This window comes from Hyperolius riggenbachi, chromosome 12 (assembly GCF_040937935.1).
Source record: "Hyperolius riggenbachi isolate aHypRig1 chromosome 12, aHypRig1.pri, whole genome shotgun sequence".
Taxonomy (NCBI): Eukaryota; Metazoa; Chordata; class Amphibia; order Anura; family Hyperoliidae; genus Hyperolius; species Hyperolius riggenbachi.
The window spans coordinates 153,651,816-153,679,038 of record NC_090657.1 but is presented as its reverse complement, the minus strand read 5'-3'; the positions used below and the strand labels follow the sequence as shown (position 1 = coordinate 153,679,038).

Genomic DNA, 27,223 nt, shown 5'->3' with positions numbered 1-27,223 from the left:
ACCCACCCATACCATTGTACTGCCAGTCACTGTGTATATTGCTGGGATCTGTAGTACTTCACTCACCGTCAACCACTATATAGCATTGGGTACTCTGCCAGTCAGTGTGTATATTGCTGGGATCAGTAATACTCCACTCAACGTCAACCACTATATGAGCTCACCATGAGTTCCTCAGAGACCTCCGCTGTGAGCAGCACTCCCAACAACAGCAACAGCCAATGCCCCACGCAAGCTATAACATCCACCCCAGCAGCCAGTGGTCAGCAGCTGCCCTCCCCGGAGGAGAACGTTGTGTCCATCGGTCCGGCGCCAGAGCGATTATTGAGGGCTGCCATTGAGGAGATGATGGGGCCTGATGTGGAGGAGGAGGTCGGGCTCAGGCCAGCATCCCAAGTTAATGTTGAGGACGATGAGGGGTCTGTGTCTGGGGATGTTGGGGTGGCAGAGGTGGTGGGTGGGTCAGACTCAGGAGAAGAGTTGTATGATGAGGATGATGATCGGGACCATCTGTATGTGCCTCAGAGTCCGACCCCGGAAAACATGTTGTATCGTGTGTTTAGGTACTAAAATCTGCGTTCCCACTTCCCAGTACTGCCCGGGTCCACGGATCCATATAATTTTTTGGGCAGCACTATCAAACTGTGGTACTATGAGTGAGTTGCCATGGTCCTTCTGTGCTGTCACACTCACCGTCTGTCAGCAGATGGATTGTTCAACACAGCTACGCCATCTGACATGTAGTCCTTGACCATCTTCTCCAGGCGATTTGTGTTGGAGGACGTGGAACTGCCCGATTGCTGTTCTATGGGCTGCTGCATGGGTGTCAGAAAATGTTCCCACTCCAAGGACACTGCCAATACCATTCCCTTTTGGGCACTAGCAGCAGCTTGTGTTCTTTGCTGCCTTCCTGGTCCTCCTGGGTTTGCTGAAGTCAGTCTGTCGGCGTACAACTGGCTAGAGAAGGAGGAGGATGTCAATCTCCTCTCTAAAGTCTCCATCCTCAAGGGCCTGCTGGAATTGTTCCATTTTTGACCAGTCTGACACTTTCTTCAATCAGTTTTTTAACATTGTGTTTGTATAAACTGGGTATAAACCCAGTAATTGGTGTTGTCCAGAATAATGAATAATAATGAATAGTGAATAATGCGCGGGCCGCGTTCAATGCAGTCTAGCATGAATTGAGCCATGTGTGCCAGAGAATCCTGCCAGACTCCTCTGTCTTCATGTTCTTGTGAGCGTTGTGATTGTTGTGATGCACCATATTCGTCACCAGCATCACTTTCTTCCTCTTCTGCTGTCCGTGTCCATTCCCGCTAAATTGTGGAAGTCCAACGTGCACCGCTCTGTCCCTCGGCAGTGGGGGCATCCAATTCCTGCTCCAACTCCAGCTGTTCCTCGTCCTGTTCTTTGTCATAGCTGGGACCAGCGTTTCCTGAGGCAGGTCGCCTGATGTTGGTATCATCACGCTGATCGTTTTCATCTTCAGATTCCCCCACTTGCATCATGCCAGCGGTTTCCATCTTCAACATTGATTTCTTCAGTAAACACAGCAGTGGTATTGTAATGCTGACTGTAGAGTTGTCACTGCTCAGTCACAAGCAACGTGGATTGCTCAAAATTTTGGAGGACTTGGCAGAGATCCAACATGGTGGCCCAATCAGATCCACAGAAGCTTGGTAGCTAGCTGCTGGAATGTGCCTCGGCACTGCGCAAAAGCGTGCTAGCATGTGCAGCGTTGAATTCCAGCGCGTAGGGAGGGACATCACCCAGCGAGCGATGGTGCGCTAGATTGAAGCGCTCCTGCATCTCTTGGTGAGTCCTTCAGAAGCGGTACTGGACTTTAAAAAATGTTTGGTTTTTTTTTCCTTCAACAGAAGATCTGCCACGTTGGAGTGAGGAGGACGCCACGGACCCCGACACCAAGCTGAACCCCGGCTAACTCCAAGCAGAGGATCTTCAGGAACCCTCAAGGCTTTGAGCAAGCTGAGGAGGATCAGCAGTCCCGACGAGACCTCTCCTCATATGTGACTGTGTGCAGTGGAGTAGAGCTCCCCAGAACAACCTCTCACTTGTCACTTTGTCATTTTGTCATTTTGTCACTTTGTCATTTTGTCATTTTGTCATTTTGTCATTTTGTCACTTTGTCATTTTGTCACTTTGTCACTTGTCACTTGTCACTTTGTCATTTTGTCACTTTGTCACTGGTCACTTTGTCACTGGTCACTTTGTCACTTTTCACTTTGTCACTTTTCACTTGGTCACTTGGTCACTTGTCACTTGGTCACTTGTCACTTGGTCACTGGTCACTTGGTCACTTGTCACTTGGTTACTTGGTCACTTGGTCACTTGTCCAGATGATCTCGGTACACCTCCTGCGATTCAAATTCCTGCACACATTGCTCTGGGATTTGGGTGTGATGAATGATGCATCTAACTGGCCACCTGAGGCAATTAAGGCCTTCAAAACATTGAAAGCAGCTTTCTGTTCCGCCCCCATTTTGCGTCATGTTGAGTTGTTGACGTCATGTTCATCCTCGGCCTCGCCTTGCATTTTAGTGCGAGGTGCATTTTCCACAGAAAAAGGTTGTGAATCCGGGCACAACATTTGTGGCTGTTCCATTGACCTTTCACAGGTAGAAGATTGTGGGGGTGGGAATAGCTCCTCCGAATAGCCCATTGTGTCCTGAAAACTACTCATTGCATTGCTTTGCGCACGCATTTTTTTTGTCCTCATGCAAGGCCTGAGTTGCGCCTGAAAGCGTGGCCTTCTCCTCCTGCGCCTCCTCCTGTTCCATCACGTGTGCTGCTGCTGGTGCTGGGTTAGCGTTACCGGTCCCTTTTCCTGGAACCTCTTCTCTGTATTACATTTATGACTGCATGGCGACAAAAAGCATGTTACCTGTGAAAAGAAACATGACATTTTCCACATTTAAAAGACAGTTTTTCCTTTGAAACTTTACAATCAATTTTCTCAAAAACTATAAGCTCTTTTTCAAATATTTTTTCCCTCTTGTACCCACTCCCAAGGTGCACATACCCTGCAAATTTGGGGTATGTAGCATGTAAGGAAGCTTTACAAAGCACGAAAGTTCGGGTCCCCATTGACTTCCATTATGTTCGGAGTTCGGCGCGAACACCCGAACATCGCGGCGATGTTCGGCGAACGTTCGCGAACCCGAACATCTAGGTGTTCGCCCAACACTACTCTTCTCTGCACCTGCTCTAAAACTGCAATGCCTTTCCTGTAATGTGGTTCTCAGAACTGAATTCCATATTCCAGATGTGGCCTTACTAGAGAGTTAAACAGGGGCAATTTTATGCTAGCATCTCTAGTTTTTATTTCCCTTTTAATGCATCCCAAAATTTGGTTAGCTTTAGCTGCAGCGTTTTGGCATTGAGTATGATTATTTAACTTGTTGTCAATGAGTACTCCTAAGTCCTTCTCCAAGTTTGATGTCCCCGACTGTATCCCATTTATTTTGTATGGTGCTAGACCATTGGTACAACCAAAATGCATGACTTTACATTTTTCAACATTGAATTTCATCTGCCATTTATGTGCCCATATAGCCATCCTATCCAGATCCTGTTGCAATATGTCCCTATCTTCCTGAGAGTTGATGATTCTGCACAATTTTGTGGCATCTGCAAAAATAGCAACATTGCTTACTACTGCATCTACTAGGCCAAGAAAGTCTTCTCTGCTGTCCAATCACGCTCTCACAGGAAGCACAGTGAGAGCGTGATTGGACAGTACAGGAGGGAAGACCAGACCAGAGTAGTGGCACGTAGAGTCGGGAACCAGGAAGTAGTAAGTTGATCGGTTCCCCGCTCGCTGCCGCTCTGGTCTCCACCACCACACATTGTAGCTTGGAGGGGGAAGAGCAGAAGGTGGGCCCCAAAGTGAGGGAGAGGGGGAGACTACCCCCCCTCCCCGCTGCTCTGTGCCCATGGCTGCTCCTCCTTCCTGCGCTCGGGGCCACCAGGGGCTACAAAAAAGGAGGCCTAGCGGGCGAAATCCCGAGCTCCCGCCAGCACTGTCCGAGCCTGTATGTAATGCAATTTGGATATAATAAAATGTGTTCATTATTTTTGAATCCAGAGTGGTGCTATAGAGTGGGTAATCCTTCCTTTTTTGCCTAAACAGTTTCCTCTGCATACCCATAGCACACTCAACTGTTAAAGTGCGGTGCACTTTTTAGTCAAAGCTAGACTCAGTGAGCATAAGAGCAATATACGCAACCCTTACACAATGAAAGGTGAGGATGAAAAAAAGAGGGTGTACCCATTGAGAGACATTTCCTTGAGCAGGGCCATAGTGTGAGTCAGTTAAGATGGAAGGTACTGGAGATAGTACAGATGCAGGAAGGGAGAGATGATAGAAATGCCCTGCTGAGGTGGAAGGCCTGGTAGAGGGATTGGGGATGGGGACTCAATGAATAGCCTGAATGAGGACTTTATCCTCAAATACTTCCTGTGAACATTGTATCTTGTTCTTTACTCTGGTAATAGTTAATTGTTCAAGATTGTGCCTGCCCCTCAATTGTTGGATGGGGGAGGGGGTGTCCTATTATCTTTATAAGTGAGCATTGTGCACCAGAAGCCTAGAAGCCCCCTTACCAGAAGCCTAGATGCCCCCTCACCTTGGGCTCCCTTTGAGTGCCTTCCCCTCCAGCAATGACAGCAGCAGCAGCAGTGGACAGGGAACAGACTCACCTCCTTCCTTTTCCATGCGACGTCTGCTCTTCTCTGCAGAGCCTCACTCTACTTCCTGATCTAATCTTGCCATCATTGCAATTATTGCCATTTACATAGTTTTCCTGTTTTATTTAATTCTCCACAAAAGTTTGGAGGTAGCAGGAAAAAAGGGCACCGGCTTAGGGTGGACAAAAAGGGAGCCGCCATAGACTTTCATGCAATTATCGTTACTACAGCAAAAAAAAAAAAAAAACAGCAGAAAAAAGGGTGCCGCAATAAAAATTGTTAAGAGCATTAGAACATTATAGTTTTTGAAGTAAGTTAGTTTTAGAAGGCAACGTTATAGTTTTTGTCATATTATTTTGTTTGTATATACAGATTTTACGTTATCAAAGATATTAACATTTCTATGTGTAAAAGGGTGTTTCTACAGAGGGAATGGCTAGGTTTAGGCACCACCAGGGGGAGTGGTTAGGGTTAGGCACCACCCAGATGGCGGTTAGTTTTAGGCAAAACCGGGGGGCATGGGGTGGTTAGGGTTAGGCACCACCAGGGGGTGGTTATGGTTAAGCACCACCAGGGGGTGGTTAGGGTTAGGCACCACCAGGGGAGTGGTTAGTTTTAGGCACCACCAGGGGAGTGGTTAGGTTTAGGCACCACCAGGGGAGTGGTTAGGTTTAGGCACCACCAGGAGAGAGTTCTGTGTGAGAGAAGGATTGGGTTAAGCTGTATTGTTAAATTACGGAACGATTTTAACGTTAATATCTTTTCATTATTATTTCCCGTCTATTTTTTTCAACGGTATTTATTGTCAAGCAAGTTTGACAACGATATTTATCGTTATCAGATTTCGTTATCCACAGCACCATTTCGTTATCCAGCCAAGCCCTTTTTTTTACTGCGTCCTTTTTTGATGCACGCAGTTTAGATAAGCTTTAATGGCTAACATGTTGCCCACTCTCTTGCAATGTAAAGGAAAGAAATCAATATTGGTGAAATATGATTTATTGAAATGTCACAATATGAATATGAGAGAACCACTTGTCTGAATCATCAGCACTTCAGTCGTGTGAATTAGTAAGCAGACATTTTGTTCCACAGGATGAATTACTACTGGCTGTGGTAAACTTAGGTCCGATGATAAGGTAAAACATTTAATAATTCTTTCCAGGGGATGTAGTACATCTCCAATGAAGCCCATAAGCATCCCTGAAAACAAAATCATATTTGCTGTTATTCAACTGCATACATAATCATAAACACATTAAAGGATACCCAGGGCAAAAATAAACTAATGAAATAAACAATTGTATCTATCTTCCTTATCCTAAAAACGACTTTGTAAGATATTCCACAGTTTTATTTTATGTTTATATATACTTTTTAAGTTTACCTGTATTATTGTTTTTGCTCAATGACACATTGATTGAAGTATGCCAGCGCTAAAATCTATGAACTATTCACCCTGTTTCTCTCTTTCCTGCTCTCAGAAGCCCTTTGGGAAATCCCAGGTGGGATTTTTTAGCAGTGATGGTCACACTGTAGTCAGGTCTGAGTCAGCCACTTACATACCTGATATTTAACTCTTTCAGGCAGAGAAAGAAAAAAAGGAACACAGCATAGTTATTTGTGTGCTAGGCACTGTACATTCGCATGTCTATCTCATGATGTCACATGTCCCCTCGGGTATCCTTTAAGAATATTGGCATTTTCGCTCATCACTGCTAGTAACAGTAGTACTTCCCTTAAGGGAACCTTAACTGAGAGGGATATGGAGGTTTCCTTTTAAACAATACCAGTTCTTTTGGCAAATCCTAATCACTGATGAGGTGAGTATCACTTTTCCTTTCCTCAGATTTACTACAAAAAATATACTTGCCTCAATGATATATGAGGTGTCCAGCCACCTCTAGGGTCCTTATTGCATCTGGCCTCCTCTCCATCTTGCCGTTGTAACCCTATTCGGACCTCCATCCACACGCCCTCTCTGTATGCATGGCTGTGTGTAGCAGCACTGACTGGGAGCATCATGGGCATACGTAGTGCAAGCTATTTCTGTGCATACACAGAACACTCTTGATCCACGAGGGCATGGTTCCAACTAGTCCCAGTTGGAACTATGAACTGGGGCTACAGCAGCAAGATGGAGGGAAGGCCTGGCACAATAAGGATGTATCTTTGAGGTATGTTTATCTTTTAATATTTTTTCCCACTCATGTACACGTTAATGGAGGTATGACTGGAGGTCTACTCTAATCTCTAGGACTTTCCTCTGCCCATGGCATGACAAAAATGACTGATTTCTTCAATGTGTAGGAAGTAGCTATTCTTCTTTTCGCAACTGCATCTATGGGTGGGGTAGAAGGCAACAGCCCAGCCAATCAAATGCACTCCTTATCTTGGACAAGCAAGAGGATGTTCTTGTTCTCCTCTGTAGAGTAAGACCAAGAAGCATCCTATGCAGAGTAGAGTTATGCCTGGTACACATCAGATAGATGGGTCAATAGATAATTTCTGACAGATCCGATTGGATTTCCGATCGATTTTCTGATCACTTATATGCAAATCGATTGAAAAGTGATCGGAAATCAGATCAGACGACCTGTTGGAAATTATCTATTCGACCCATCTATCTGACTGGTAATTGCATGGTGTGTACCAGACTTTAGACCAGGAAGCATCCTCTGCAGAGTAGAGTAAGACCAGGAAGCACCAAATGCCTTACTGAAGAGATAACCATGAGGTTCCACAGAATTTGTGTTAGGTGCCTGAAGTTCTGCTTTATAACAGATAATCTTCTCAGGCAAGTTCACAACTAAGGGAAATCGCAGCATTTTGGGATTCTCCAAAAATGTGATCACCACACATGTAATGTATTTCAATTCATTGAATTTTTTGTGTGTTGTAGGGGAAATCACGGCTGGGCTGGGTTCTGGATGGGAGCTATTTTTCTCCATTATTTGGGCTGAGGTCCCTTTAAAGAGACTCTGTAACAACATTTTCATCCTTATTTCTTCTATCCTATAAGTTTCTATGCCTGTTCTAATGTGGTCTGGCTTACTGCAGCCTTTCCTACTTGCACAGTGGCTGTGTTATCTCTGTTATATGATCTAATCTTCTCTCCTCTGTCGGGTCTGTCGGGCTCAGGCAGTCCGGCTGGAATGTGCTGTGCTGTTTGTGATTGGATAGAAGCTATACATACCCTCTCCAGGCCCCCCTGCAGGCTCTGTGTGACTCACACACTCTGCTTACTTGAGCCTATCACAAGCTTTTAGCAGCCATGTCTTTTTATTGTAAACACTGCCTAAAACTGGTAATTACAAGCCAGATTTGCAGCAGAGAGTGGCAGAAACAGCACCGAGGGCCAAGGAGAACATAATGAATAGAATGGTATGATTTTTATTGTAAGAATTTTAGAGTACAGATTCTCTTTAAGAGCTGCATGTGTACCTAGAAAGACATGTTGGTATTGTTTGGCAGCAAGCCACTTGCTGTGTTTGTTAGTTTTTTTTTTTTTCAGGGCCGGACTCTGGAATGAGAGGGAAGGAAGGGTGGACCTAAACTCTGCTAAAATTTGCATATAGAGGCAGCACAGGTGTGGTATGAGGTTGGATGTTGTGCAGGAAGCATGTGTGCTGCTGACCTCCTGTACAAGTGTGTTTGGATGCACTGCGAGAGGCAAAACCACACAGTGAACTGTTGATTTGGATGGTTTTGGTCTAAGGAACTGGACTGTATTGAATAACTTGGGCTTTCATATTTCTAAGGACTCCAAAGCTGAAGTAAGGCTTGCATTTACTTTTCAATTTTATGCTGGAGCAAAGCTGTTTGTTACTTCTGCAAATGAACCGACTTTTGTTTTATAAAACGGTGTACTTCATGCTGGCTGCGACCCCTCTAAACCTCACATGTGTTTCTGATTGTGATGTTTCAGAGTTTAAAATACATACTTTTTAAGCAGGTCTGCCTATTTCCGTGGGCAATGTGTGATTCGAATTTCAATACAAGTCAATGGGAATGCAGAAAAATTGCATTTTGCACACAAAAAAAATAACATCCAGGTAATTCATATGGGATGCCATTACCTTAGGAATGTGAACTGGGGGTACCTTCCCCTCTGACTTCAAACAGGCCACAGTACTTCCCCTACTTAAAAAACCCTCACTAGACCCCTCACTTCCATCCAGCTACCGTCCCATCTTACTCCCTTTTGCATCTAAACTCCTAGAGCGTTTAGTCCACCAACACATGACCCATTACCTTGACTCCAACTCCCTGTTTGACCCCCTACAATCAGGATTTCGGCCAGGCCACTCCACCGAGACTGCCCTCACCAAGGTCGTCAATGACCTCACGCTTGCCAAGGCCGAAGGAAAATACACTATCCTTCTCCTCCTAGACCTCTCATCAGCATTCGACACTGTTGATCACTCCCTGCTACTCCAGTCCCTGCAATCTGTGGGTATCCAAGACCGTGCCCTAGCAGGGTTTTCCTCCTACCTCTCAAATCGCTCCTTCAAGACCTCCTTCAATGGTTCCTCCTCAACCTCCTTCCCACTTTCAGTTGGGGTCCTCCAAGGCTCTGTTCTTGGTCCCCTGCTGTTCTCCATTTACACCGCCTCCATCGGAAAACTCATCTCCTCTCTGGGTTTCAACTATCACCTATATGCAGATGACACCCAGATTTACCTCCATTCCACTGACCTCTCCACCACCACCATGGAGAAGGTATCCTCTGGTCTCTCAGCTATTTCATCGTGGATGTCTGCCAGGTTCCTAAAATTAAACCTGGATAAGACTGAGCTCCTAATCTTCCCGCCCCGTGCTGCTTCACCCCCCACTGACCTCTATGTCACTGTCAATGGCACAATCATTCATCCAACCACACAAGCCCGCTGCCTGGGTGTCACCTTAGACTCGGCCCTCTCCTTCACCTCCCACATCCAAACCGTAGCTAGAGCCTGCTATTTCCACTTACGCAACATCTCCAAGATCCGGCCTTTCCTGACCCCAGACACTACCAAACTCCTTGTCCATGCCCTCATCATCTCCCGCCTGGACTACTGCAACTCCCTCTTGTCAGGCCTTCCTCAAAACCGCATCGCCCCCCTAAAATCCATCATGAATGCAGCAGCCAGACTCATCTACTCCTCCCACCGCTCTGTCTCCACAACTCCCCTACGCAAATCCCTTCATTGGCTTCCAATTCACTTCAGAATCAGCTTCAAGATCCTATGTTTGGCATACAAATCCTTACACAAGTCCTGCCCAACCTACATCTCTGACCTGGTCAGCAGATATACACCTGGCCGCCCACTTCGCTCCTCCATCGACCTCCTCTTAACCACCCCACGCATCTCGCACTCTCATGCCAGACTGCAGGACTTCACTAGAGCTGCCCCTATCCTGTGGAACTCTCTCCCGCTGCCCATCAGGCTCGCTCCCACCTTCAACACCTTCAAAAAAGCACTCAAAACTCACTTCTTCAAGGAGGCCTACATCAACTCAACACTACCCTAATCCTTTCTGCCAATAACTTCTTGATGCACCCCCTCCTTTTGTGTCACCAGCCCCTCCCTCTAGATTGTAAGCCTTTGGCAGGGCCCTCTTCCCTTGTGTATCATACTTGACTGTGTGCACTTTACCCAGAATTTGGAACTGGTAATTTTTTACCACTACCATTCCAGTTTATGATCTGGCATTGTACTATTATCTGCATTGTGTTGTGTATCTTATTGCTATTACCTGTATTGTTGTATCTATGGTCTGTTACCTGTATTGTTCTGTCAACCCTGTTATCATTGTCTGTAATCCTATTTATTGTACAGCGCTGCGTAATATGTTGGCGCTATATAAATCTAATAAATAATAACTGATGTGGTGCCTTGACACCCTGGGAATAAAAGATACAAGAGACAACGGGAGCAGTGATGTTCGGATATCCCCAATCATGATCTGACTAAATCCGGCCATGGCAGTATCAAAATCCGGATATGCCATGATCATGATCCGGATTTGAAATGGGATTCCGAATGCGATTCGGATTTTAGCCGTGACTGCATGTAGAATCCGTGATCACGGATTAGACTTTAACGTTAATAGCAAAGCCCCCATACATGCTACAATCACCAAAATTGCACAGATTATAAAGGTAAGATTTGGCTACAACTTACATAAAAAATTCAAAAAGAACTTTTAGTTTTTGAGAAAATCGATTTTAAAATTTCAAAAAATATTTGTGATTAACCACTTGAGGACCGCAGTGTTAACCCCCCTAAAGACCAGGCCCTTTTTCTTGAAATTGGCCACTACAGCTTTAAGGCCAAGCTGCAGGGCCATACAACTCGGCACACAAGTGATTTCCCCCCTCCCCCCCTTTTCTCCCCACCAACAGAGCTCTCTGTTGGTGGGGTCTGATTGCTCCCCCAATGCCAAATATGTTTATTATTTATCTAATAAAATTCAGCATTTTCCTTTAATTTCTCCCTCCCTTCCCTGGCCAGCCTATCAGCGCGATTGGCTGTGATAGGCTTCAGCCTATCACAGCAGATTGCTTCCCTGTGTCCCAGGGGGACAGCTGTGTCACACGGCCGTCCCCAGTACAGCGATGCTGCAGATCGCAGCGTTGTACAATGTTTATGGACGTCGGTTTCGCCGTCTAACAGTCTCCGAGCGGCGATCGTTTTTGGGAGACTGAAGGCGGAGTGGAGCTCCACCTTCCAAGCAGGAGATGCACGTGCAGCCTGCGTGCAATCTCCGGCTAGCCTCATAGTGAGCGGTCCTGGGGCTGCCGCTCTGCTCACGCCAATTGGTGTGGAGCACTCGGCAAGTGGTTAAGAACCCGCTAAAACCTGCCGACTTTAGCGGTTAATAACAACAAAGACCCCATACGTGGTATAAACACCAAATTTGCCAGATATGTTAAGAACAGTGGGAACAAGAGGATTTTTTTTAAAGAGACTCTGTAACAAAATGTTCAGCCTTATTTCTTCTATCCTATAAGTTCCTATAACTGTTCTAATGTGGTCTGGCTTACTGCAGCCTTTTCTAGTTGCACTGTCTCTGTATTATATCTACTCTTCTTCCCTTTGTCAAGCCTTGTCAGCCCAGAGAGGAATGTGCTGTTATAGGGAGAGGTTATGCACACCTGCCCCACGCCCCCTGCAGGCTCTGTGTGTTTGCTTTGTTTATTAGTCACAGCCAGCGTCTCTGCTCACAGCCAGCCTGTCTGTGACCTTGTGACAGCTGTAAATGCAGAAAGATCAGTTCAAAGCCCAGACAAGCATCCAAGGCAACAAGTGGGAGAAATATTAAAGCAGTGAAGTCACTTTTGAGAGGAGCCTCTGCAAACAGGCACCTGCTCTGATGATGTATTTCCTGTTTGGCGGCCATCTTCATTGTTTACAAAAACAATAAAGGAAACAGTGATTTTATCACCAAGAAAGCAACAGGAGCAGCAAAAATGTCACAGAGGGGGCTAGGAGAAGACTACAAACAGGCTGATACTTTTATTAATGTAAGATTTTACCAGTACAGATTCTCTTTAAGAAAGACCTTATAGTTTTTTAGAAAATCAATTTTAAAATTTCAAAGGAAAAAAATATACATTTAAATGCGATAAATGACAGTTAGTTAATGAAGCAAAACCCGCCGACTTTAGCAGTTAATAGCAAAGCCCCCTTACATGCTAGAAACATGAAATTCGCAGGATATGTTAAAAAGAACAGTGGGAAAAAATAATATGGGTGCACTGGGTGCCAGCAAGGGTGAGGGTGATAGGCATGGGCAGGTGGGGAGGACAGCGGGAGCCGGCAGTATACCGTCCGCATAGGATGCGCTCTCTCTCAGCTATACTTAGTATAGCTGAGAGCCAAAGCACTTTAAATTTCCCTCCAAGTGCTCTCCATTGGTTCCCTATCAACCAATGGGGATCCTCCTAATCCCCATTGGTCTGTTAAGGAACCAATGGGGAGCCTTGGAGGGAAATTAAAAGATGCTTTTGGCTCTCAGCTATACTTAGTATAGTTGAGAGCAGTTCGGCGGGGGCAGCGTGTGTGGCGGCGGCCGGCAGAGATCGTCAATCAACTTCAAGATCGAGGATATTGGTGTGGGACATTTCCGAGGATATTGGCATGACAACATTTTTTTAAAGGTACCGGTAAGTATTTTTGGTTAATTAAAAATATTAAAATACATTTCTCGTTGTTGTGTTTTTATTTCATTTAACCCTTTGTGGAAATGGTTAAGGGGTACTTAGTACCCCTATACTCATTTCTCCTGGGAGGAAAGCAGGCATCTGGGGTCCCCTTCTTAAAGGGGTCTCCCAGATGCCACCATGAACCCTCCCCCCCAGGGAGTCATTGCCCCCATCTCTTCCTGGGGCATCGGAGGTGGGGAAGAGCCCCTTGTCCATATATTGGACAAGGGCTCCGAGGGGGAGGAAAAGGCTTGGCCGCCCCTCTCCCCCAGAGCCCCCCCCTATACCATGGACCATGCGGTATAGCTCAGGGTGCGAAGCCCCATTCGGTCAGGGCTCCGCATTCTAGCTATCCCATCCTGCATGGGGGACAAGGGGTTAAATATGCTCGGTAGGGGGGACCCCACGTCATTTTTAAAAAAAATTTCCCACCCTCTGAACATAAAAAAAAAGGTTTAAAATAATAGGAAAAGATTATTTTTTCTCACTGTTCTTTTTAACATATCCTGCAAATTTGGTGTTTATACCATGTAAGGGGGATTTTCAATTAACTGCTAAAGTCGGGAGTTTTGGCAGTTTTAATCACAGCCGTGATCACGGCAAAATCTGTGATCATGGGCTGGACTTGGACCACGATAACGGGTGCATTCAGAACTGAATCCGTGATTGAGAGGCAATCACAAATTCGGATCACGATGTCGGATAGTGAAAAGATGCTTGTGAATCACGACTATTCCATAATCACGAGGTTGTGATGAGCAACCCTGAACGGGAGCCCAGATAGTATGTTATAGTGTGCGAATGGATGAATGTAAATGAATACAGTACAACTCACAAAGGCAGTGGCATAGCAATAGGCATACAGAGGTTGTGACCGCACTGGGGTCCTTGGGCCTCCCTCTACCACAATTTTAACTCTCTATTGGTCCTGTGCTGGTAATAATCACTTCTATAAATGCTTTGAGTAGTAGTAATCATTAACAAACTTTTCCCCATCCCCTTCTGACACTGTGGTTGTCCTTGGCAAGTTTGGTGCGCCGTATCAAGTTATGTATAAAGTGCTTGGAGGGCCCAATGTAAAACTTGCACTGGGGCCCATAGCTCCTTAGCTATGCCACTGCACAAAGGTGAGTTGCAGCAGGGGCAACCAACAACTTGGTGGAGACAATTAACCCGACTCCTCTCTACTCTTTGGTTTATTACCTTATGAAGTAGGAGGAGTCTGCTCCCATGAAAAGCATTGTTCAGGATGTTACCTTGCTACTTTAGTTATAATTTAAAAAAATTATACAACCCCCCCCCCCCCCCCCCATTCAATAGCAGTTGTCTTGGCTGCTACTTTTACTTTAATGAGATTGCCTTTCCCCACACCATGTACATAAATTGATTATGGGGCCAACGTATGCCAATCCTGCAGACCATACCTTGGTGATGTATCCATACCCCTAACAGCCGTTCACTAAAAATAGTGGAGACAATTTAACTCTCAAAATGACGAACGGATGTGTATGAGACTGTATCTGCATGCTCATCACAATGTATTCAAGTGCGCCTTGTCTATTTGGGTCTATTAAGCCTTATGGTGCCCACTAATAATATAATCTTGTTTGTAAATTTTACTAGAAGTGTAAATTGTACTAGAAGAGTAAACTGAATGAATATACCATATTACATAAAATATATAAGGTTCTACATTTAAGATTGTATCATCATTAGTAAGCACCTTAAAGAAAACCTGAGACGACAATTGTTAAAGATTTGATACTTACCCTGGGCTTTCTCCAGCCCCATAAACACTGCTGAGTCTCTCGCCATCCTCCCAAGTGCCTCCATAATCCTGCTAACGGTCCTGGTAACTGGCTCAGCCACGGCAGTTAGACTGAGCCAGATTACCATGACTGCTAGCAGGAGAACGGAGGCACTCAGGACGATGGTGAGGGACTCAGCAGTTCTTATGGGGCTGGAGGAAACCCCAGGTTAGTATCAAATCGTTTACATTTGTTGTCTCAGGTACTCTTTAAAGGGAACCTGAAGTGAAAACAAACTTATGAGATAATGAATTGTATGTGTAGTACAGCTAAGAAATAGAACATTAGTAGCAAAGAACAGAGTGTGATATTATGTCCAGTACAGGAAGAGTTAAGAAACTTCAGTTGTTATCTACGCAAAAGATAAAAAGAGCAAACTTGGTTTCAGTGATATTTTCTGAACCATTTATACAACAAAGGAACAGTGAAAGACAATTCTCTGAGCTCTGCTCTGTTTCATAGTTTAAAAATACAGAGTTTTGTTTGTAAACTGTAAATATTAGAAAATGATGCAATGTTATAAAAAGCCATATGACTGAAAATAAAAATATCAGACTTTTTTCTTTGCTACTAATTTTCTATTCATTGTCCGTACTACTTAGTGTGGTTTGCCTTCTTAAAACAGAAGGTACTTGCTATAATTCAGATTTAAGTGTACCTACTGTTTTTAAAGTGAACCGCACCGCATTTTTAAAAAAAATGAAGCAAATACTTACCTAAGGAGAGGGAAGGCTCTGGGTCATATAGAGCCTTCTGTCTCCTCTCTCGGTGCTCTCTATCCTGTGCTGGCTCCCCCCCCCCCCCCCCCCGTTTCAATCCCCCGCCGAAAGGGTATTTGGAAGTCTTCGGGAGCCGTGTCCTCCCGAAGACGTGCGGCTCCATACTGCACAGGCGTGAGCGTGCAAGAGAGCGTGCTTGCGCAGGTGCAGTACAGGGCCGCCCTTCTTCAGGAGCACTCAGGCTCCCTGAAGACTTCTGAAGCCTCCTTCGGCCGGGTAAAGCAGTATTTGACTAATTTAGTCAAATACTGCTACCGGACGAGCCAGCACTGGAACGAGGGGACCAGGAGAGGAGCGGGAAGGCTCTATAGGAACCAGAGCCTTTCCTCTCCTTGGGTAAGTATCTGTCTCATTTTTTTAAATGCGGTTCCCATTCACTTTAAGAAGGCAAAACGCACTGAGCATTGCTTTTTAGTATGAGGGCTTTTCGGTCTCTTTCCTAGTGATTTTGGGTCACCCTGAGCTGCTTGGTTACTCTGTTTTCTGTACTACACATACAATTCATTGGGCTTGATTCACTATGCGGTGCTAACCTAGTTAGCATGCCTAAAGGCTTTGGGTGTGCTAACTAGGGTGCTAAGTACTAAGCACCAATGAAAATTAGATTGCGCACAAAGTCCCGCGCATAAAGTCCAGCGCACAAAACTTTACGACATTAAAATCACACTCAATGCGACATTATAGGGCGCATAGGGTGCCGTTTACATCGCACCGCAATGCGAGGTTTCACGTGCACCGCGCTGTGCGTGCACAAAGTTTTGCGCACAGGACTTTGCGTGTGAGCGCTAGTTAGCGCGCCCAAACTGACTTTAGGCATGAAGAGGGGCTTTTCACAAGCGTGCTAAAAGTTAGCACCGCTTTGTGAATCAAGCCCAATATCTCATAAGTTTCTTTTTTTTTTTTTTTTTGAGTATGACGAGCCTCTGTACTGGTTCCCTTCTGCATTTAATTTCTCCCTTCCCTTCTTGGGTTTCTCTAAACACATAATAGTAAAATGACCTCTATAAATAAATTGAATGTCTGCAAATGTAAAATGAAATACAGTCTTACAGGAATAATCCGGACTTCTGACTCCTCCACAGTTACATTGGCCAGTGTAGGCATGGGAATTCCTCCACGCAATGCATCTAGGAGGGAAGGTATTGTGTAATTAGTTGTACTGTAAAAGCTCATACACACGTGCAACTATTTATTTATTTATTGTATTTATAAAGCGCCAACATATTACGCAGCGCTGAACATTAATTTAGATTACAGACAATATTTAGGGGTGACATACAGCAATATGACAATACAGGAATAATAAAAAACCAGATCACACGGCACAGTATGAGTGCCAGGTAATGCTTAGTCATTGGATTGAGCATGTAGATTAGGCAAGTTAGGTTCACTCAGATGCATAGCATGGGTTCACAGGAATGGAGGTGCATGATCAGGTAGGACACAAAAGGAGGAGGACCCTGCCCAAAGGCTTACAATCTAGAGGGAGAGGTAAGGACACGAACGGTAGGGGACCAGAGTTCAGCTGTAGGTTTAGAGCACTTGTGAGGGGTAGTAGGCCAGAGTGAAAAGGTGAGTTTTGAGGGCTTTCTTGAAGATGTTGAAGGAGGGGGCTGCCCTAATGGGTGGAGGTAGAGAGTTCCATAGTGTTGGAGCAGCTCTTGAGAAGTCCTGGAGGCGTGCATGGGACTGGGTGATGCGGGAGGCGGTTAGGCGAAGTTCATTGGAAGACCGGAGTGAGCGGCTAGGTGTGTACCTCTAAGTAAGATCGGAAATGTAGGTTGGACAAGTTTTGTGGACAGATTTGTAGGTCAGACACAGTATCTTGAATCTGATTCTGGACTGGATAGGAAGCCTTTGGAGGGATTCTAGGAGGGGATCTGCCGTGGTGGAGCGATGGGAGCAGTGGATAATTCTGGCTGCCGCATTCATGATGGACTGCAGTGGGGCTGTTCGGGTCATAGGGAGACCAGACAGCAGGGCATTGCAGTAGTCAAGGCGGGAAATTATGAGGGCATGGATGAGGAGTTTGGTGGCAGAGGTCAGGAAAAGGCGAATCTTACAGATGTTACGAAGGTGGAAGTTGCAGGACTTTGTGAGGTTTTGGATGTGGGAAGTGAAGGAGAGTGCGGAGTCCAGGGTGACACCCAGACAACGGGCTTGAGAGGTAGGGCAAATGGTAGTGTGGTTAACAGTGACATGCACATCTGGGAGGTTCGTGGATGGCCGGGTTGGGAAGATCATAAATTCCGTTTTGTCTAGATTTAGTTTCAGGAACCTAGCGGACATCCAGGAGGAGATGGCTGATAGGCAGGAGGAGACCTTGTCCATGGCAGTGGTGGATATGTCAGGGGTGTGGAGGTAGATCTGGGTGTCATCTGCATACAGATGATAGTTAAAACCCATGGAGGAGATAACCTTGCCAATGGAGGATGTGTATAGCGTGAACAGTAGGGGGCCAAGGACTATTACGCCCAACTATCGTCCAAACTTGGTCTGTTGGGCTGGTGTATGTTTGGCAAAGACTAGATAAGAAACAAGTGGTCTGCCTGATCCAACAAAACAAGACACAGAACATTTATATTGCGCTTTCTCCTGGCTCAAATCGCCAGAGCTGTGGCGACTAGGACATGCTCTATAGGCAGTAGCAGTGTTAGGAAGACTTGCCCAATGTCTCCTACTGAATAGTTGCTGGCTTACTGAACAGGCAGAGCCGAGATTTGAACCAAGGTCTCTTGTGTCAGAGGCAGAGCCCTTAACCTTTACACTATCCAGCCACTTTGCCGAGTGAGTAAACTCACTCGACTATTGTGTATAAGTCATTTGTACATGTTTTGAATTCGGCCATATTGTGCAATGTGTAAATCCACTTGTGTGCACAGTATGCAAATGAGTTGGTCGTTTTTGTTAGTTTGACAGTGTCGAAATACAGGTTGTATCAACAGGTTGTCGTGCGGTTGGTCATGTCATCTGGTTGGTTGTGCACTTTGTTAGATGTGTGTACGAGCCTTATAATGTTACTTAATGGATTCATGAGAACGTGAAGATGTGAAGATCTTACTGTTTATTGTTAGAAGTAGAGATTCCTTCAAACTCTGTCCCAGTGACTCCGTCAACAATGCAACCTACAAAGTAACATCAAGCCTGTAAAACGTTTCATTTCATGATTATTTAAAGTATAGCAGATAAAGTTTAACTGTAGTTATATATTAAAAATGACAATGGGAAGAATATGACTTTTAGCAGTTACAATCATTACCAACTGTAATGGCTCTGCATGGTCAAGTCTTGCTTGGACAGTGACCAGCAGCAGAAAGAAGACATCAGACACCGAGGTCCACTGAGGTCTGTCACTTTACTCACTTTCTGTAAGTTAACACTTTTACAGCCCTAAATTTGGCTTCATTTTTCATACTTTAAGATACTATCTTACTCTAAATACCCGCACATTTGCAGTAGTGTACAGTAGGAGCCAGCCACTGCCCTGTGCCAGCGGCAGTGTAGTGGTTGTGTAACAGCCCAAAAGGGATCACCTGTACAGAGAGGGTACTGGCAGCACAGGGAAGAATCATTGTGGCCTATTCATTCTGATCAGTTAAAAGGGTAGCTCGGTTAGAATCTCTGCCATTCTCCAAACCCAATCACCCACTGAAAAAGCATTCATTGAGGTAGATGACTTATAACACTGCCGAGTTTGGCTGTTGATTTCATGCATATGGCACTTGGGGATGACCAGATTGGGGCTGCCTGTCACTGCTGTAGTGTGACTGCACTGCTCCCTCACTACCAGAGCAGTGCCATTCTGCCTTTCTAGGCCTGCCAGCCTTTGCAATACACAGCAGTACAGCTCTGCTGCAATCATAGATTGGGTTGATTCAATCAGCAAAGAAATGTGCTTGAGTAGATTATGTAGTAATCAACACGTATGGGCTCCCTAATGGTTGTATAGGTAAAGGACTTGATTAGCAGATTAATACAGTACCTCCAGTATGCAACAGTTTTGGCCAAAATGTAACACTCTGCTCACAAACTGTCGTGACCACACTAACCCCTTCTCTCATGCTCTCTGCTCACAGGTGTTCCAGATATTCTGGGGTTCTAGTAGCACCTCCTAAAGAAAAATAGCGCTTTTACTTGTTAAAGCACTTCTGTTAAAAAGCCAGGGCTGCAGCACATTACTGCAAGCACCACACTTAACTCACAGTGCTAGCACTAATGGAGGTCTAAGGGCAACGCAGTGAATGTAAATGCCTGAGCGCCGTGTGCCGTGGCACGCATGTGCGGACCATTGGGAATCTTAGTGACATAATTCCTGCCCAGCAGGGAGTACGTCACTAAATGGGGGCAGTGCTATGCATATGACCCAGTCGGCGCACTCTGCCAAAGGGTCATATGATTGGCATTTTTTGCGTCACAAAGGGATGTGTCAGACATCCAAGGCACATGACTATAGGGACACAAATGCCTATAGACGTCCGCAGCAGGTGGAAGTAGTTTTGTACTCAAATTCCTTTAGACGGCCACGTTGTATGGATGCTTAAACACAGAACACCTGTAGATGTCCGTGGCAGTCTATGGGTTAAACACAGTAAGGGAGTACACCTGATATCTGCAGAACAAAAGTCCCATATGCACATCATCTCTGTACTCATTATGGCACTGAATAATAGAGCGTATACACACATTTTTGTAATTCATATATACAGTAGGTTGTAGAGAATGCTGATGACACTTCAGTTGCCCTCCTTGGCTTGTCCATTGTAATAGTATCTGAGTCATTGTTCAGTTTCCATGAGTGGCATTTCATCTTTAGGAAGTCATGCTAGGCTACAGCTTTTATTTAGCTTGCAGTGACATCTAGTGGCAGTTTTGCAGAATGAAACATGTGCAAAAGTAAATCTTAGCTTTGCCAACATTAAGGAATTTTAACAAACATAAAAATGTAAACGGATTAAGTTATGGTTTTGAACTAGGTTTGCTGGTTTTGCCTCACTCAAGGTAAATAAGATGTGGCTATGAGAATCTGCAGTACTGAATGCTGTTTATGCATCGTTGTTTGGTTTCAAGGGTCAACGTGGTGTAGAAGAAGCCCACCCCTCTTTCAGGCCAGGGATTAACAGTCTGGGACTGATGAAAATTAAATGCATGAGTTTTCTTTCCAGAAGAGAGTTAGGGCTGATATCTTACAGCCACAGGTAGTGCTCGAAGAGCAAAATTGTGGAATTGTGATGACTCTGGAAGTGAGGTCTACAGGTTGAAGGATCAGTTGTGCAGGAAACCCAGCTCAATATGAGAAGGGTGATCCACCATGGATCGTGGAACTTTAATGTCACATAGCTACATATAGTTAGTTGGGTTGAAAAAAATATTTCCAGCCATCGAGTTCAGAAAATATGATACAACACTAGCTTTCTTCCTAACTGTGGAAAAAGACAGCTGGAATCTCTGAGACAGCTTTATGTATTCTTCTCCTAAACTATGATGGTGAACAATCTTTGTCTTCAGGTCATTTGAGAGTTGTTTTGAGACCCCCATGTTCCTACTCTTCAGAGAAAATTAAAAGAGGGAAACTTACAATTGACCCCCTTAAATACTCTCTCTCATAATTGGATTCATCTGTGTATGTAGTTCAGGGGTCACTGAGCTTACCAAGATAATTTTAGTTCCAATAATTAGTTTTAAAGGTTTTGGAATCAATAAAATGACAACAGTGCCCACATTTATGCACCTGCCTAATTTTATTTAAACATTTATTGCACACTTTCTGTAAATCCAATAAACATCATTTCACTTCTCAAATATCACTGTGTGTGTCTCCAATACGATATATTTAACTAACATTTTTTATTGCAACAACCAACGATTTATACAGGAAAATCATGACGATTAACAACATTGCCCAAACTTTTGCATCCCACAGTACATGGATGTCTGTCATTGCAAATCAAGCATTCAAGCTTCCTTTGAACGCAGATATAGAATTTGTCATAACTACTTCCTGTAGTAATAGATTTCATTCCATTTACTGTAAAGAATCCTTTCCTAAATAGATGGCAAAACCTTTTTTCCTCCATATGCAGATCATGTCCCCTTAGTCCTTTGCACAAGCCTAGGGACAAAAAGATCGGCTGCCAAGCATTTATACTGCCCTCTGATGTATTTATACATGTTAATTAGATCTCCTCTGAGGCATCTTTCTCCAGACTCTTGTGGCCCCCTTTCTGTGTGGTGGGTGCACAAAATACTAGATACATAAATGGCATCCCTGATGAGTGTGATGAGCCTTCAAAGACAGGATAAGCCTCTGATGATGACCACAGACAGAAAGTTGCTCAAATTGAGTGGCAGGACCAGTAGCTCAGGCACACTTTATTGCTTTACTTTGCCATTTTCCCTGTATATGAGATTTGGGAAATTGCCCAATTTGACTTCAGTATTTCTTTTTATTGCGAAAATGAAAATGTTTTTACAAATCAGTAAAATGTTGTTGTCAGATCTAAATTGAAGTAAAAAGAAAAAAGTGTTACTACCAACTACCGAAATACAATCTGATGCTCCTTGACAACCCCACAAATATGCATGTCATTGCTGCGAAACTGGAAACGTGTACACTTCATGTCAGTATCTGTGGCCAGCATCCTTATTTTTAAAAAAAAAAGCAAATGCAACACAGTGAATTTGTTAACTATTGTTAAAGTGTACCCGAGTAAAAGAAAAATATATATACCTGGGGCTTCCCCAGCCGCCTTCATGCTGATCGTCCCTCACCATCTTCCCACTGAAGGTCTTGGATCTTCTGCTAGGCAGCTCGGCGTGTGGCTCAGCACCAGTCTGGCCACACGTACTCCCCGTTGCGCTCCTGCAGCTGGGAGCGTTCCGCGCCTGCGCAGCAGTACTGCACAGGTGGAGAACTCTCCCGGTGATGGAAGCACGATGGGGCACGCATGCGGTGGGCCAGGCCGTGTATGCGTAGTACAACCCGCCTAGCTTAGTTAGGATTCAGCTGGCAGGGGACCAATCAGCCTGAAGGGGGCTGGAGGAAGCCCCATGTATATATCATTTTTTTTATTTCCCTTAGTCTCAGGTTTCCTTTAAGGGGGGCCTTTAGTATATTTTTATTGGCCAGTAGTTCTGGAAAATCAACATGTTTCACATCCCCAGTGCCAAGCAAAAGGCCTTATGAACTTCTGATTTGCCAAAACCACATACAAAAAGGATACTAACTAAAGTCTAAAAGCAAATAAAAATGAGAAAATGGGTTTCTGGACAATAAAATCAATTTGCATTTATATATCCTTGTATTCACTGAAGTCCAGACACTGCACTCCTCTGATTAGAGATGTCTGATATTGTTTTTGGTGTCTGTTGAAGCCAATCCTTCAGCGAGTCATCGCACCAAGTGTTCCTACTACTAATGGGGCCACTTTCTTTTCCACATCTTTTCTAGTTACTCTCCAAGTGTTTTACTAATTTATATTAACACTCTTAGTATATACTTTTGTATAGAATGATCAGGATATACATACATTAACAGGTCCCACCTCACTCTTGAATTCAGAAATTTGGAAACTGCATGAAAGAGGAATAAATATAAATGGTCAGATCAGCTCCTACATGTACACATGTGAGATATACAGTACCTCTTTTCCTAAAACTACTTGCTGGCAACCCAGCCTTCCAGGATTGATCTAAGGTGAATTAGCAAGGATGAGCAGGTGGATTTTGCAGTGAAATTGTGGGAATATTGTAGGATATTTGTTTATTAATACCACAAGGAGTAAATGGTACAGTATCTCTGGATAACTGGATTACTATATTATATTTTATACCAAAAAACAGAGCCAGCGGGGACATACCACCCCCGCTCGGGTTTTCCAATTACGGTGATACAGAAAACTCACTTTAGGTTTGATACTTACCTGAGTAGAGGGAATGCTCTGGATAGCATAGGGCCTTCCCATTCCTTGGTCCGCTACGTTTACAGTCCACTAGAGTAGCTATTTATATAAGCATTTATACTGCCCTCTGATGTATTTATACATGTTAATTAGATCTCCTCTGAGGCATCTTTCTCCAGACTCTTGTGGCCCCCTTTCTGTGTGGTGGGTGCACAAAATACTAGAGCCAGCGGGGACATACCACCCCCGCTCGGGTTTTCCAATTACGGTGATACAGAGGAAGAGGAAGAGACCGGCGGCGAGAGAGCAGCACTTGGAATGCCGGGAAGTATGTTGTATACAGCGCTCCCTTGCGCATTACTCTGCATCTGAGGGGGGAGCACAGAGGGCGGCCCGGGAGAGGAGAGGAAGGGAGAGGTCGGGCTGCCCTCCCCGCGGCTCTGGCTCCCCCCTCCATTACAGCACCCCCTCCCAACAGTGCCCCGGGTGGCGGCACGCCCCGCACGGCCCAAGAAACGGGCCTGGTAAGCATCAATGAGGCAAGAATGCTAAGAAACTGGGTATCACATGTATGTTTAACTATATTAGTAGTAGCAGTAGGGTATTTATTTCACTTTTGGACAGGACCTCTATTTACAGCAGATGGGCGTGGCAGTGGGTTCACGATTCGCTCCACAGTATGCAAATCTATTCATGGCCAAAATCGAAGAGGAATACCTCAATGCATGTGGCATAAAACCCTTGGCCTACTTCCGCTTCATTGATGATATTTTAATCATCTGGTCCACAAGTGAGGATGATCTTCTCCAGTTCCACAGGAACTTCAATGTCTTCCATCCTACAATCAAATTGAAACTTACCTACTCTCACACAGAGATTAACTTTCTGGACACCACCATATACATCAGGGGTAAGGGTAACAACATACAAACCTCTGTGTATCGCAAACCTACAGACCGTCCCACATACCTAAGATATGACAGTTTTCATCCCAAGCACATTAAGAACTCTATAATTTACTGCCAAGCTATAAGGTACAACCGGATTTGTTCTAACAGGATGGACAGAGACAAGCACCTGGATCACCTTAAGAACACTTTCATTAAACGAGGTTACAGTCCTCCCATGGCTGAGGCCCAAATCAGGAAAGCCAGCAACATCCCCAGGACTGAACTCCTGAAATATAAGCAAAACCAGAAAGAGGAACGTGTCCCTTTGGTTGTCACCTACAACCCACACCTGGAAATCTTAAGGAGGATTACTAAGGAACTTCATCCCATTTTACACAAGGATCACAGACTGAGAACGATATTCCCTAAACCTCCACTCTTGTCATATCGGCAACCACACAATCTAAAACAGATGATTGTCAGGAGCTCTTTGAGGCCTCAACAAAATGGAACATCACCCTGCCAACAAAAAATATGTGGGACCTGCAGACACATTTACTCCACTGACAGGGTAACGATACCAGGTTCACAACAGGAGTACAGAGTACAAGGTAAATTTTCCTGTGGGTCCACCAATCTGGTATATCTGATCATGTGTGCTAAATGCCCCAATGTTATGTACGTGGGAGAAACTGGATAAACACTGCGCAAACGTATGAATGGACACAGGCACACTATTAATGATACCATATCTGGACTCCCAGTTGCTACACACTTTCGGTCCAACGGACACAGCATGGATGATCTTCGTGTCACTGCCCTGAAGAGCGGCTTCAAAATGTCAAATGACCGATTAATAGCAGAAACAAAATTTATAAATTGGTTCAAAGCTGTGCAGAAGGGTTTGAATAAGAACAACTTTCTATATTGGTATGAGATTGATGATATATGAACTGTCTCAGCCACTCTAGCTGAACTTGTGAACTAAGAATTTACGATACCTCTGGGTCAATCGTAATACCAGGTCTGTGAGCAATGGAGTAAACAAGGATCCTTATCTTACCCCATTTAGATGGTCTGTTTGTATTAAGGCATCTTAATGACGTATTTATGCTTGAGAAAAATATCTGTTTTCCCTTTTGATGTTGCATGTATATAAGCTGTCTGTACCACCAGCTTGCAAACTAACAGGATGTAAACCTGACGAAGGCTGCAAGGCCGAAAGCTTGTTTATTCTTATTCATTTGTAGTTAGCCAATAAATGGTATCATCCTGATTTAAAACTTCTTGCTTTAACTATATTAGATTACAGAACCCAGCCTATACTGCCCACCAGTGGCGTCCCTACCATGGGGCGGCCAGGAGCGCTCCGCTCCGGGTGTCAGCTCCAGGGGGGGTGTCATCAAGGCCTCCCCAGAAGCCTTGATGACACAGGAGGGGAAGCAGCGCTGAAGGAGGGGTGGCAGCGTCGGCGGGGAGGGGGGAAATACCCCCCCACATCTCCCTCACCTAGTTCCCCTCCTTCGGCGCTTCCCCTCCACGGGCGCCGGCAACGGGCACTGACAGGGCGGCTGATAGCCGCCCTCAGTTTACCCGAGCAGGGCTACGGGAAGATGGCCACCGAAGCCCGCACTGGAGACAAAAATAGACGGCAAGATGGCCGCCGACGCCATCTTGCCATCTATTTTTGTCTCCAGTGTGGGCTTCGGCGGCCATCTTCCCGTAGCCCTGCACTGATGACGCAGCAGGAGACGGCGCGGGACATTCAAGAGGAGCTGCGGAGGCTGCCTGGGACTCGGAAGAGAGGTTTCATCTGCAGGTAAGGTTTTTTTCTTTTACAGGTGCACCGGCCCGGCCACCCACCGCTGCTGCCCACCTACCCACCACTGCTGCCCACCTACCCACCAGGCTACCCACCACTGCTGCCCACCTACCCACCGCTGCTGCCCACCTACCCACCAGGCTACCCAGCAGGCTACCCACCGCTGCTGCCCACCTGCCCACCGCTGCTGCCCACCTACCCACCACTGCTAGCAGGCTACCCACCACTGCTGCCCACCTACCCACCGCTGCTGCCCACCTACCCACCGCTGCTGCCCATCTACCCACCGCTGCTGCCCACCTACCCACCGCTGCTGCCCACCTACCCACCACTGCTGCCCACCTACCCAGCAGGCTACCCACCACTGCTGCCCACCTACCCACCACTGCTGCCCACCTACCCACCAGGCTACCCAGCAGGCTGCCCACCTACCCACCACTGCTGCCTACCTACCCACCAGGCTACCCAGCAGGCTACCCACCACTGCTGCCCACCTACCCACCACTGCTGCCCACCTACCCACCACTGCTACCCAGCAGGCTGCCCACCTACCCACCAGGCTACCCAGCAGGCTGGCCACCTACCCACCACTGCTGCCCCCCTACCCACCATGCTACCCACCTACCCACCACTGCTGCCCACCTACCCACCAGGCTACCCAGCAGGCTACCCACCACTGCTGCCCCCCTACCCACCACTGCTACCCAGCAGGCTGCCCACCTACCCACTAGGCAATCAGGCTGCTCACCCTTCACCACCTACCCACCAGGCTATCAGCTTGCCAACACTCAAATCTGCTACCGATATTGTGTATTTTGTGGTCAGATCTGCTACCGACATTGTGTATTTTGTGGTCAGTTTAACTACCGTCATTATGTATTTTGTGGTCAGTTTAACTACCGTCATTATGTATTTTGTGGTCAGTTTAACTACCGTCGTGTATTTTGTGGTCAGTTTAACTACCGTCATTGTGTATTTTGTGGTCAGTTAAACTACTGATATTGTGTATTTTGTGGTGAAATCTGGTGCTGACATTGTGTATGTTCTGGTCAAATCTACCGCAAGATTGAATGATTTTTTTCTGGTCAAATCTGCCGACATGATTGAATGTATTTTCTTGTGAAATCT

General features: G+C 45.4%; 1 protein-coding gene across 1 annotated transcript in view; it reads right to left on the bottom strand.

The window, feature by feature from the left end:
• Positions 1-5,690: 5,690 nt before the first annotated feature.
• LOC137541285 (BPI fold-containing family C protein-like) overlaps positions 5,691-27,223 on the bottom strand; it is a 166,271-nt gene continuing 144,738 nt past the window's right edge. The window contains exons 12-15 of the mRNA XM_068262523.1: positions 23,012-23,054; positions 18,547-18,610; positions 16,536-16,612; positions 5,691-5,910 (exon numbers count right to left, since the gene is read on the bottom strand). Of these exons, the coding sequence (XP_068118624.1) occupies positions 5,830-5,910; positions 16,536-16,612; positions 18,547-18,610; positions 23,012-23,054 (265 nt within the window). The 3' untranslated portion in view covers positions 5,691-5,829. The remainder of the gene's footprint in view (positions 5,911-16,535; positions 16,613-18,546; positions 18,611-23,011; positions 23,055-27,223) is intronic.